A 12,919-nucleotide genomic window follows, 5' to 3' on the forward strand; every position below is an offset into this window, starting at 1 on the left:
GCCCTGCCCCCTGTTCTTGTTGAGACGGAATGATCATTTCTGTGACATGTGTAGTGAAGAGGAGCCACAGACAAGGCAGAGAAGAAACAGCAAAGGCTTAAAGGAGTAAGAGAAGATAAAGGAGGAAAAGAAGAAAACAAGGAGGAGAACATCAGAAGGAAATGCAGGAGTTGGAGTGCCTCATGGCAGGGGCCCCATCCCACAGGACCCCCAATGACAAGGGTGAGTGGTTACGTACTGATGGGTCACCCACCGATGAGGATCATGGGCCGGTTCTTCATCTGGGAAATATTGAACATGCCTGGGGTAAGGGAAAGGTGGGGAGGGAGAGAAAGAGGGTGGGAGGATAGTTCACTGACGTGAACAGATGGACATAAGTGGTATGACAACCACCTATATATGTTCAAAAATAGCTCCCACATGTATAGTGCAAGGTCGCCCATGACAGAATCCAGAGAACAGTCTATGGACACCCAGGACCCAGCCCGCCCTAAGCAGAAGGCCAGGTATGGGATGAGAGAGAGGCAACAGCACCCCCCTTTCCCTCACCCAATAAAACTGCTCAAGAGAATCCCAGCGCCTCTCTCCTGTGCAGCCTCTGCTATGCCAACTTCCCAAGGAAGGAGAGCCATCACTATACCCCAAGTCCAGAGGCCCAAGAGGACAATACTGAGTCCCACTAGCTTCCTCCTCAGCTTTCCTTTGTTCTCTCACACTACAACTATGGCCCCCTCCCTCCTGCTAACAATGGCCCACTCCCCATCCAGCCCAGCCTTCCCCATTCCTGGCCTGTACCTGCGTGCTGCCGCTTCTTCCTGCCCACAGCAGCCCCAATGATTCTCAGCAGCTCTTCCTCGGAGGCCCCCATTCGCAGGTGATCCCGTAGAGATACCTCTGAGTTCCCAAAAAGGCAGACCTGTAGGGGTCACCATGGGGGTGAGGACAACCACGTCTCCTTCATCCCTCAACCTTGGCCACCCAGCCTCTAAGCACCCACCCGTAGAGTCCCCCATGGGCTAAGCATGAGTGCCCAGATCTCCCCTGGTAGGTTCATACTCCAGGCAAGACTCACTGGCAACTGGGAGACAGATGGTGCAGACAGAGGAGTCAGAGAGGCCGGAAGGGCAGGAAGTAAAGCCAGGCATCCCAAGGCCTGTATTTGACTTGTGGTTATGTTTCATTCAGCTTGTGTAGTGTACTTTAAAGAATAAACAGTTGTCAACAGAGATAGCACATAAAAATACAGATTTGCACCTTTTCCAGAGACATTCAATGGGATGGCCCCTTTATTGCCGTGAGAATGGACCCTAATCAGTTGGAGCTGAGTCCTGGCCAACCACTTCAACTACTTCATTCCATTTCACCTGTCCCCTCCTGGTCCCTCACTCATGTACATTATTTACCTTCCCTGACAGTTATTTGAGCTTGGGGTACCCTTACTGGTATCTTAACCACAGAGGGCTGGTGGAAATGGCATCTTGAGGACAAACTTGACCAAACACTCTTTCTGTGAAGAGGCTTAATTGGGTGTTATTGGGGCTGAGGGATGGATGAGCCAGTCCCAGAAATCAAGGTACCCACCATCCTTCCAAGAGCCCTGGTGGTACAGTTGTTAAGTTCTCAGCTACTAACTAAAGGGTCAGCAGTTGAACTCACCAGCCACTCCACAGGAGAAAGATGTGGCAGTCTGCTTCCATAAAATTAGAAACCTCTGTCCTATAGGGTTCCTATGAGTCAGAATCGACTTGATGGCAGCAGATTTTGGTTTGGTTTATAACCTTTCCACAAAATCTTATAAAGCACCTATTTTGCAACAGTTCTGTATAAGGCATTGGGGATACAGAGACAGAAGAACATTTGGGAGACCCTTGAGGACACAGCCTACCAGGGAAGATAAGACACAAATGAAATCTAAGACAGAAGGTATAACTAGTACACTATACTGGCTATTCACTCCTCGCTTCCCCCACCAGACCCCAGGTTTCATTCTCTGCTCTTGTTTGCAACCAGGAGGCTACCTGCTGTGGGCTATAACTTGTGGGTTCCCTTTCAGCTGGCTTCTGCCTGGGTTTGGCCGATGGGAGATCAGAGGGTGAGAGGAAAGGAAGGTTGTGGTATTTTTTCCTTGCTTCTTCCCTGATTGGCATCTCTGCTCCACAACTATGGCTCCAGCCAGGTGGCCTCTTCTCCAAGGCCCCAGCTTTCACTGGGCGCCAGTGACATGATTTCCTCCCTTTCCCCTTCCAGCAAAAAAAGTAACAGCTTTTTGCTATTGCTTGTCCCTAGTGTCTCAACAATCCTTATTGATTACCTTAATCCTGCACCATAAAGACCCTCTTCATTACATTCCTTCAGAAATTCACCTTCCATTTCCTGCTGGGACCCTGATTGATACAGACACTACCTATAGTCCAAATCAATCTATATCTCCAGCCTAGAAAAAAATCCCCTACATTTTCAACAACCTGCTGGATGGTTCCATTTGGATGTCCAATTTGATACATTAAACTCAACCCACCATCACCCTTCCAATCCTAACCAGGCCAAGGCCAACTGGCCACCTTGGCACCCTCCTTTTCTCCTTCCGCATACATTACCATTAATTCTTCCCATCTTCACCTCACACTCCTAAATATCTGAAACATTGCTAAATGGCCATCTAATCTGTTGTCCTATCTCCAAATCCAACCTGTAGGTTATTCTTCCTAAAACATTGGTGGGGGCTCATGATTCTCCCTTGCTCAGAAACCTTCCCTGTGCTTTATTGTCAACAGAAAATATTCTTTGTCTTTTATCTGGGCATTCAATGTCCTCCACGATGTGGCCTCACAATACTTATTTTAATCTCCCCTTGTCAAATTGGTTCAAACTCCAAATATACACTCTTCTCTCCCCTTACTTCTACCTCATCCATTCTTCAACGCTCACCAAGGTCTACAAAGCTCCTCCTCAAGGTCCATAGACCACAGCCTGTCTGACTGCTCATCTGACAAAGATTCGTGTGCTGCCATACCTCATCTCTAGTTTGTTCTTTAGTAGTCTTTACACTCCTAAGGGAATTGCCATGTCTTCTGACATCCCCCACAGGGCTGAGCACATTACACATGCTTATTAGCTCTGAAGTAAGTGAGGAATGAATGCTGGTTTCAGAGCTAAGCCCTGGCCTGGTAGGAGGGGCCAAGTAGGCAAAGTGCCCCCTAGATGGGTCACCCATTACCCCTCCCCTCTGGTAGCTAAATCAATTGGAAGCTACTCTAGGGACCCAGTGAAGGAAGGAGTCAGGTTGAGAGTTCCACAGGGGCCATGAGTTCACCCTCACCTGCTACTCTCACAGTCCTCCCAAGTCTGATACTATTTTACCATCTACCCTTTGGGCCCAGCTAGTATCCCCTCCAATCAGAAGCACAGGTAGGAAGAGATATTCAGAACAGAGGTAGCAAGGGGGTCTTGTGGAACAAGGGACACTCACCTTAAGGTTCCCATCAGCTGTGATGCGCAACCTGTTGCAGGTCCCACAGAAATGCTCAGACATGGACGTGATGAAGCTGATCCGGCCTCGGAAGCCAGGGATCTTAAAGGCCTAGGGGGAAAGGAGGGGAAAATGGGCAGTGGAGGGACAGAAAAGAGCTACTGAACCTAAGCCCTCACTTCCTGTCATTGGAACACTTACTCCATACTCCTCGCCCAGAGAAGCCCCTTGGAAGGTAGTGCCCAAGGCCCTGCGGGCAACAGAAGACTCCAGGTACGATGACCCATGAGCAATCTGAAGCAGGCAGTGACAGCTGCCTGTGCCTGGCCCACCTGCAGGGAAAACCTGTAAGGTTGATGAGCCCTGTGGGCAGCATGTCCAGAGGATGCCTCATGGAAGTCCAGGATGAGCACCCCCCTGCAACACTTACTGGTCCTAAGATAAGTTATTTAACCCTGCCAAGTCTTCTTCTTTATCCATCAAACAGGGAGGTTGTTGGGATGGCACTGTAATGCCTTCTGCTTAAGCTGCACCATCCCACACCACTGCATTCCAACCTCAATTTCGGCCCTCCCCTACAGTGGAGGCACACCCTTCCTCCCTGTCTAGCCCTCCTCTTCCTGCTTCCCAACCTTGGCTGTGCTGGACTCTTCCTCCGGCAGCTTCTCCAGCTCAGGCCACTGCTGCTGCACTGTGTCCAACATCTCCTTGTAGCTGACCATCTTCTTGAAGTTCCACTTGTTGCCTGTATTTGGGTGGGGGAGGCAGGAGGAATGATTGAATCACGGAGTGGAAGGGGCCACAGAGTCAAGTCCATCCTCTTACACAGCATAGGAATCAGCTCTCCAGCCTCTCCTATGGGAAGTCATGAGACCCTTGACTAAAATGGGTGCATCAAATCATACCCACAATGGCTCTGAGGGGCCTCCCACGCCCCATTCACAGCACAGGGGCCTTCCTAGTCCCCTCCCACCATCCCTGGAACTATTCCTACACACACAGCAAAGATTCGGGGTCAGCAGCACTCACACTCAGCCCTTCCCACCACCCTCAGCATGTACCAATGCCATACAGCAGTCACCCTGCCACACCCTCAGTATGGCCCTGGTCACGCTCTACTGACAGACCCAGCCTGCCCCACCCTCACGTCACTGACCATCAAAGGGCATGTATTCTATGAAGCGTACGTCCAGGGGGAGCCCCTCAGTCAAGGCCACAAAGTCCAGGAGTTCATCCTCATTCAGGCCTCGCATCACCACACAGTTCACCTGGCCAGGGACAATAGCACCATGAGGGCTGGCCCGCTTCCTTTCTTCTATGTAAATGACTTATGTGGGTCTGGCACGTGCCTAGGCACTCCACTGGGGGGCCCATTCATCGTTTCCCCCCAGTTCTTCTTTAGCTGGGGAATTCCATGGGGTCAGTGATTTTCCTCCCCTCCCTGGTAGGGGGCAAGGACTGGATGCGACTGGGGAGGAAGTGGTGATAGCAGGGTGCACTTGTGCTGCCTGGCCAGGGCCAGGAGCTGTCAAAGAGGCCAGGAGCTGGGAGTGGAAGGCCAAACTTTTGGGGGGCTGGGAGTAGTGTAGAAAGTCAGAGTGAGCAATAGTGGCACATACTCACTTTCACAGGGTTGTAGCCCAGCTCAATGGCCTTGTGGATGCCCTCCATGACCTTGTGGAAGCCTGCAGTGAGGAAGAGAAAAAGAAGGTCCATGAACCTCCTCCCATTCCTCTCCTCCTCCATCCCTCAAACACAGGGAAGCACCTAAAGCTATGAGGGGCCTTAGAGACCACCTAGCCTGGGAGTCAGCCAGTGTTTTCTGTAAAAGGCCAGATAGTAAATATTTTAGGCTTTGTATGCCAAGAGGAAAAATATTATGTAGGTATACGTCATAAAGTTGTTATTGACAAAATTCAAAATACAATAATTAAGTACAATTTTTTGTAATACAGGTCTACAAAAAAGAAAACAGAATGGGGGTGGAGGATAAATTTTGCTTAATTGGAGTTCAAAGTTAATGTCCCCTATCATCAAATTGATTCCAAATATTCATTTGTAAAATCCATTTGCAGCTCATGGGCTACACAAAAAAGGCAGCTGGTCAACCTGGATTAGCATCTGATCCAAAAAAGCCCCCAAGGGTGTGGCTACAGAGATGAGGGACATTTAGCAAAGGCGAAGGAGGAAGAATAAATGCCTAAGCTTTATCTACAACTCAGAAACCAAGAGGGAGAGACCAGACCCCTTGCCTGGCACCTCCCACATGTTCCCTAAACACCAGCGGCATCTGATCACCTCTCCTGCGGACGATGAACTCAAACTTGGCCGGCACCAGGGTATCTAGGCTGATGTTGATGGCACTGAGACCAGCCTTCTGAAGCTGGGGCAGCAGCCGGGCAAGGTTGACACCATTGGTGGTGACGCCGATGGTCCTCAGCCCTTCCAGCTGGTGGAGCTTGGCTATAGGAGAACAGGAAGGGGTGTTAGAGTGCTTGTTCTTGGTGAGGCCGGGAGGAGGGCTGGAAGGTAAATGTCTTTGTCTAAACAGGATGAGTGGCCAAGAGGCTCTCTGCAGACTTCTGTTAACCAGGATTGTCTTAATAAGAAACATAATAACAAAGGCAAAAATAACCAAAGCATTAAACCCTGAGTGTTCTCTCTATGTCAGATGCTCAGCTGAGGGCTTTGCATACGTTAGCTCATTGAAGTCTGACAAAATAATTATCCCTATTTAATAGGTGAGGAAAGGTAGCTCAGAGAGATTAAGAAAATTGCTCAAAGTCACATAGCAAGCCAGAAGAACAGCTAATAGTCCCTGGTGGTGCAAATGGTAAATGCACTCAGCTACTAACCAAAAGGTTGGAGGTTCAAATCCACCCAGAGGCTCCTCAGAAGAAAGACTTGGCAATCTACTTCCAAAAGATCAGCCATTAAAAACTGTGAAACACAGTTCTACTCTGACACACATGGGGCTGCCATGAGTTGGAATCAACTTAAAAGCAACTGGTTAGTTTGGTACAACACAGACAATGCCACTGACTAGAATCTTCCAGCCCCCAAACATGGCACTTCTGACAAACCACTTGAATGTCTGCCTCTTTGTGTAGAATTGGTTCCGCTCTGCTTGAGAGCAGAAGCCAGAAAAGGAAATGCCCAAGCAAAGCCGAACTGAGGAAAATGCATCAGATTACAAAATTGATACCTAGTTTAGGGAGGGGTGTGTAGAAATGCATACCTTCATGGTGTAAGACTAAAATTACATAATCTTTCTGGAGGGAAATTATGTATATAAGGCCTTGGAACTTTATAATGCTTTTGACCCCAAAAGGCTTTCACTTCTAAGAATTTAATCTAGGGAAATAATCACGGAAGTGAACAATATTTATCTATAAGGATGTTTATCACAGAACAACACATAATAAATGAAAGTGAGGAATAATACAAATAGCCAACAGTAGAAAACTGGTTAAATTATGTTTTCTCTGGATGATGCAGTATGATGCAGGCAAAAATGATTCTGTAAAATAATATATTAGGGGCTGAGAAAGGCACAAGCTATATGAAGTAGAGAGAGCAGGTCATAAAATAGTAAAAACTAGATGCAGAGACAAACCAAAATGTTGACAATGGTAACAAACGGGCAGTAGCAATGTTCTTTTTGCTTATCTGAAATAAATATTTATTTTTTACTTTTGTGATAAGAAAATGAAAGTGTAAAAATAAAAAGCTGTTCTTTTTAAAAGAAAGAAAAGAGCTTCACTGTGGTTCTGTCAACATGGAAAATTAGTAGTGGTTGTTGGCTCCCTCTGCCAAATCAGCCCTGGAGAAACTATTGAGGGAAATGTAGAATCCAGGAACTTAAAAAAAAAAAAAAAATCTTGAGAAACTCATAAGAAGATAGATGGTTGTTTTAAACTGGTATGAGGGAGGGGATAGTAGTCTGGGGTGAAGGCAACTGGCAGAGAATGTGAGCAAGTAAAGGAAGGCAAGAAGTTTAAGCTCTGTTCTTGCCCACACCCACTAATGCCTCCGAACAATCATTGTCCCTTCACTGAAGAAACTTGTGGAAAAGGCCCAGAGAACTTGGCTCGGAGAACTCAGTTAGGAAACTAGTACCAGAGTTAAACTCAGGGAAGCTGCCGAAGCTCCGCTGGAAGAGGAATTGAAGACAACAGATAAGGACTGACAAGCCTCAGGTACTCCCTCCTTCCCCTCCCTGTCCAGTGCCCCAAGACTGGTAGGTGGATTAAAATCAAGGGTGCTTACAGCCTTCCAACTCCGCTTCTCCCTGAGGGTTTGAAGGTGAAAACCTGCAGGACGTCCAAGTTACACATCTCTAGGGGAAGCCACTCTCATCATAATCTAAGTGAATAATATCTCCTGGAGTTTTGCAGTGCACAACCTGTGTGGTCTCACTTGACAAAGCTGGTTGTTTGGTGGGATGATAACAGACGTGTGAACAACTGTGATATTCTGGGGCCTGAGGCTCTCCTGTCCTTGGGCTCTAAGGGCCTATCAAAGACTGGGATCTGACCTTAGTTAGACCTTTTCCTAGTAAGCAATGCCAGACAGACTAGCTGATGCCCCCAAGGAGTATAACTAACCTATTTTCCACATCCCCCACCCCCCCAAAAAAAAGCCTTGTAAAATATATAACAATGGAAGAAAAAGTATTAAAACAGGCAGACCAAGAATATAAGCAAACATGATAAATGCAGTTAAAAGAAAATAACGGTATGAGACATAAATCAGTGGGATACAGACCCCAAATTCTCATAAAAAGACCAAACTTAATGGTCTGACTGAGACTGGAGGAATCCCGGCGGCCATGCTCCCCAGACCTTCAGTTGACACAGGACAGGAACCATCCCCGAAGACAACTCATCAGAAATGAAAGGGACTGGTCAGCGGGTGGGAGAGAGACGCTGATGAAGAGTGAGCTAATTATATCAGGTGGACACTTGAGATTGTGTTGGCAACTCTTGTCTGGAGGGGGGATGGGAGGGTAGAGAGAGAGGGAAGCCAGCAAAATTGTCAAGAAACGAGAGACTGAAAGGGCTGACTCAAGAGGGGGAGGGCAAGTGGGAGTAGGGAGTGAGATGTATGTAAACTTATATGTAACAGACTGATTGGATTTGTAAACGTTCACTTGAAGCTTAATAAAAGTTATTAAAAAAAATTTTAAAAAGAAACAATGGGAAATATTAAAACATCACTGTGAAATAAAGAACACAAGAAATAAGATAAATTGTAAGACGGACACAGAAGGAGAAAATGGTGAGTAGGAACATCAGACTGAGGAGCCCACCCAGGAGGAAGAAAAGGGCAAGGATAAAAAATCACAATACAATTTAAGAAAAATGGAGGCTACGAGTAGAAGGGGCAACACCCAGATAATAGAGGTCCTGGGGTGGGTTGGGGCAGGGTGGCCTAAAATGGAAAGAAGTAAATATTAAAAGAAATAATGGAGAAAATTTCCCCCAAATTTAAGATAAATGGCTTAATAGCAACTTCACTGAATGTCAATAAGACAGAGGAGGAAAAGCCTATTCTAAATACGTTATAAAACCAAACCAAACCCAGTGCCTTCCAGTCGATTCCGACTCATAGGGACCCTATAGTAAAATTTAAGAAAGTCAGATACAAAGACAACACTTGAAGTTTCCAGAGAAAAAGAACCTATTATTGTTATGTTAATGAGCCAAAGGTGGCTCCAGGTTACTTATTTCTTCACGCAAGCTGAGGCCCATTAGCCCAAAACAGCCTGCTGGCACCAAACTCAAATTTGTACACATCCAATTGTTTTAAAGATAGCCCAAATAAACATAATTTTAGCCAGTTAGAGCCTGCTTGCTTTATATACTCCAAGAAATTGTACCCAACATCTGGTAAGCATGTATAATATAAAATCCTGTAGTTACAAGGACCCTAAATTGCTGCTGCCTCTGGAGTTCTCTGATCCAGAGACTCCCCACCTTGCTGCAGGACATCACATAGGGACATGTAAGCTTTCCCCCTCCCTCGTCCTCTTCCCTGTGGATTTTTCATGCCCTCTTCCCCTTCTGTTGCCTCTGGCAAAGCCCCTGCTGAGAGGGAGGGGGCCCTGCATGTGGCTGTCATTCCATCGCCCCAATAAACAGCTATCTCATGGTCATATCTTTTTCCTTGATTAACCCCCCCTTAAAAAAAAAACGCCAAACCAAACCAGTTACCATTGATTTGATTCCAATTCATAGCGACCCTATATGACAGAGTAGAACTGCCCCATAGGGTTTCCAAGAAGCGGCTGGTAGATTCAAACTGCTGACCTTTTCGTTAGCAGTGGAGCTCTTAACCACTGTACCACCAGGGCTCCAGATTCCCTCAAATTTCTGTACAAAGAGCAAGAACCATACTGACATCAGACGTTTCTTAATAGCAGGACTGGCTATAAGAAGACAATGGGGTAACATTCTTAACATAATTGAAAGAAGGAACCCTGAACCAAAAATTTTATATGCATTTAAATAACATTATAAAACTATTATTGTACGGAAACATTATAAAAATAGTAGAGGCGGGGCCAAGATGGCGGACTAGGTGGACGCTACTGCGGATCCCTCTTGCAACAAAGACTGGGAAAAACAAGTGAATCGATCACATACGTAAAAATCTACGAACTCTGAACAACAAAAACAGATTTAGAGACTGAGAACGAACAAATACGGGGAGGCAGCGATTGTTTTCAGAGCCTGGAGCCAGCGTACCAGTCAGGTGACCTTCGGAGCCCGATTCGGGGCAGAGCCCAGGGGGGGCAGACGGCACACACAAGGGGCCCAGCCCTAGCCCCTGAACTCATTCCGGGAGGGGGCCCAGCCGGTTCGCGCGGGCCGCGTGACGGCGCACCCGGTGGGAGAAGTGCCCGGGAGGCAGCGATTGGTCTTGGAGCGGGGAGAGCAGCGCCCCAGCCGGGGAGCCGTCCCGCCGGGATTTTGGAGGGCACGGGTGTGGCGTGAGCACGGGGAGCAGCTACATCCCCCTGAATTGACCCCGGGGGGGGGGCCCAGCAGGTTCGAGTAGGCGGCGCCCAGCCAGTTCGCGCTGGCGGCGCGGCAGCGTAGCTGGTGGGAGAAGACCCCGGGAGGCAGTGACTGTTCTTGGAGTGAGGAGAGCAGCGTCCCAGCCGGGGAGCCGTCCCGCCAGGATTTTGGCGGGCACGGGCGTGGCGTGAGCACGGGGAGCAGCTCCATACCCCTGAATTGACCCCGGGGGGGTCCCAGCTGGTTCGCGGGGGCGGCGCGCGACGCGGCTGGTGGGACGGGGAGTCCCCGGGAGGCAGCGACTGATTTTGGAGTCGGGAGTGCACCGTCCCAGTAGGGGAGCCTTAACCTAGGGGGTAGGGCTGACAGCGGAGGATCTGACCGTGACTCAAGCGGGCCAGACCCCCTGGGGGCAATCTCCACACAGACAGTACACATAGGCGACACGCCCCGCGGAAATCTCAGATATAATAGTCATTCCAAGCAAGACAAGCAACTCTGGCTATATTCTGAGGTGCTACTCTCCTAGCTCTCTGATCCCTCCCCCACCCTCTCCAGGCGGCTCCATTAACATCCGAATAGCCTGAGCCAGAGGGAGAACTCTGATAGGGATCTGACTGCATTTTTTTTTAGCGGATTTTCTGGAAAAACTAGTTTCCCAGTGATGGCTCGGAGACAGCAGTCCATATCAAACCACATAAAGAAGCAGAAGATGACAGCTTCTCCAACCCCCCAAACAAAAGAATCAAAATCTTTCCCAAACGAAGATACAATCCTGGAATTATCAGATACAGAATATAAAAAACTAATTTACAGAATGCTTAAAGACATCACAAATGAAATAAGGCAGACTGCAGAAAAAGCCAACGACCACACTGATAAAACTGTTGAAGAACTCAAAAAGACTATTCAAGAACATAGTGGAAAAATTAATAAGTTGCAAGAATCCATAGAGAGACAGCATGTAGAAATCCAAAAGATTAACAATAAAATTACAGAATTAGACAACGCAATAGGAAGTCAGAGGAGCAGATTCGAGCAATTAGAATGCAGACTGGGACATCTGGAGGATCAGGGAATCAACATCAACATAGCTGAAAAAAAATCAGATAAAAGAATTTAAAAAAATGAAGAAACCCTAAGAATCATGTGGGACTCTATCAAGAAGGATAACTTGCGAGTGATTGGAGTCCCAGAACAGGGAGGGGGGACAGAAAACACAGAGAAAATAGTTGAAGAACTCCTGACACAAAACTTCCCTGACATCATGAAAGACGAAAGGATATCTATCCAGGATGCTCATCGAATCCCATTTAAGATTGATCCAAAAAGAAAAACACCAAGACATATTATCATCAAACTTGCCAAAAACAAAGATAAACAGAAAATTTTAAAAGCAGCCAGGGAGAAAAGAAAGGTTTCCTTCAAGGGAGAATCAATAAGAATAAGTTCAGACTACTCAGCAGAAACTATGCAGGCAAGAAGGGAATGGGACGACATATACAGAACACTGAAGGAGAAAAACTGCCAGCCAAGGATCATATATCCAGCAAAACTCTCTCTGAAATATGAAGGTGAAATTAAGATATTTACAGATAAACACAAGTTTAGAGAATTTGCAAAAACCAAACCAAAGCTACAAGAAATGCTAAAGGAGATTGTTTGGTCAGAAAACCAATAATATCAGGTACCAGCACAATACAAGGTCACAAAACAGAACGTCCTGATATCAACTCAAATAGGGAAATCACGAAAACAAACAAATTAAGATTAATTTAAAAAATAAATAAAATAATACACATAACAGGGAATCATGGAAGTCAATAGGTAAAAGATCACAATAACCAAAAAGAGGGACTAAATACAGGAGGCATTGAACTGCCAGATGGAGAGTGATACAAGGCGATATAGAACAATACAAGTTAGGTTTTTACTTAGAAAAATCGGGGTAAATAATAAGGTAACCACAAAAAGGAATATTAACTCCATAACTCAGGATAAAAGCCAAGAAAAACGTAACGACTCAACTAACATAAAGTCAAACACTATGAAAATGAAGATCTCACAATTTACTAAGAAAAACGCCTCAGCACAAAAAAGTATGTGGAAAAATGAAATGGCCAACAACAAACATGAAAAGGCATCAAAATAACAGCACTAAAAACTTATTTATCTATAATTACGCTGAATGTAAATGGACTAAATGCACCAATAAAGAGACAGAGAGTCACGGACTGGATAAAGAAACACGATCCATCTATATGCTGCCTACAAGAGACACACCTTAGACTTAGAGACACAAACAAACTAAAACTCAAAGGATGGAAAAAAATAGATCAAGCAAACAATAAGCAAAAAAGAAGAGGAGTAGCAATATTAATTTCTGACAAAATAGACTTTAGACTTAAATCCACCACAAAGGATAAAG

General features: G+C 46.3%; 1 protein-coding gene across 2 annotated transcripts in view; it reads right to left on the reverse strand.

Annotated features, from left to right (window-relative positions):
- The window catches only part of MOCS1 (molybdenum cofactor synthesis 1), a 50,686-nt gene that overhangs the window by 10,394 nt on the left and 27,373 nt on the right, over nucleotides 1-12,919 (reverse strand). Inside the window, exons 4-10 of one of the 2 annotated variants that reach the window (XM_023546059.2) lie at nucleotides 5,768-5,932; nucleotides 5,093-5,154; nucleotides 4,626-4,737; nucleotides 4,102-4,214; nucleotides 3,470-3,580; nucleotides 796-916; nucleotides 254-301 (exon numbers count right to left, since the gene is read on the reverse strand). In XM_023546059.2, coding sequence (XP_023401827.1) covers nucleotides 254-301; nucleotides 796-916; nucleotides 3,470-3,580; nucleotides 4,102-4,214; nucleotides 4,626-4,737; nucleotides 5,093-5,154; nucleotides 5,768-5,932 — 732 coding nt within the window. Of the gene's footprint in view, nucleotides 1-238; nucleotides 302-795; nucleotides 917-3,469; nucleotides 3,581-4,101; nucleotides 4,215-4,625; nucleotides 4,738-5,092; nucleotides 5,155-5,767; nucleotides 5,933-12,919 lie in introns of both variants that reach the window. The other variant, XM_064285559.1, reaches the window with a different exon arrangement.

The sequence above is a fragment of the Loxodonta africana genome, chromosome 1, assembly GCF_030014295.1.
Source record: "Loxodonta africana isolate mLoxAfr1 chromosome 1, mLoxAfr1.hap2, whole genome shotgun sequence".
Lineage (NCBI taxonomy): Eukaryota > Metazoa > Chordata > Mammalia > Proboscidea > Elephantidae > Loxodonta > Loxodonta africana.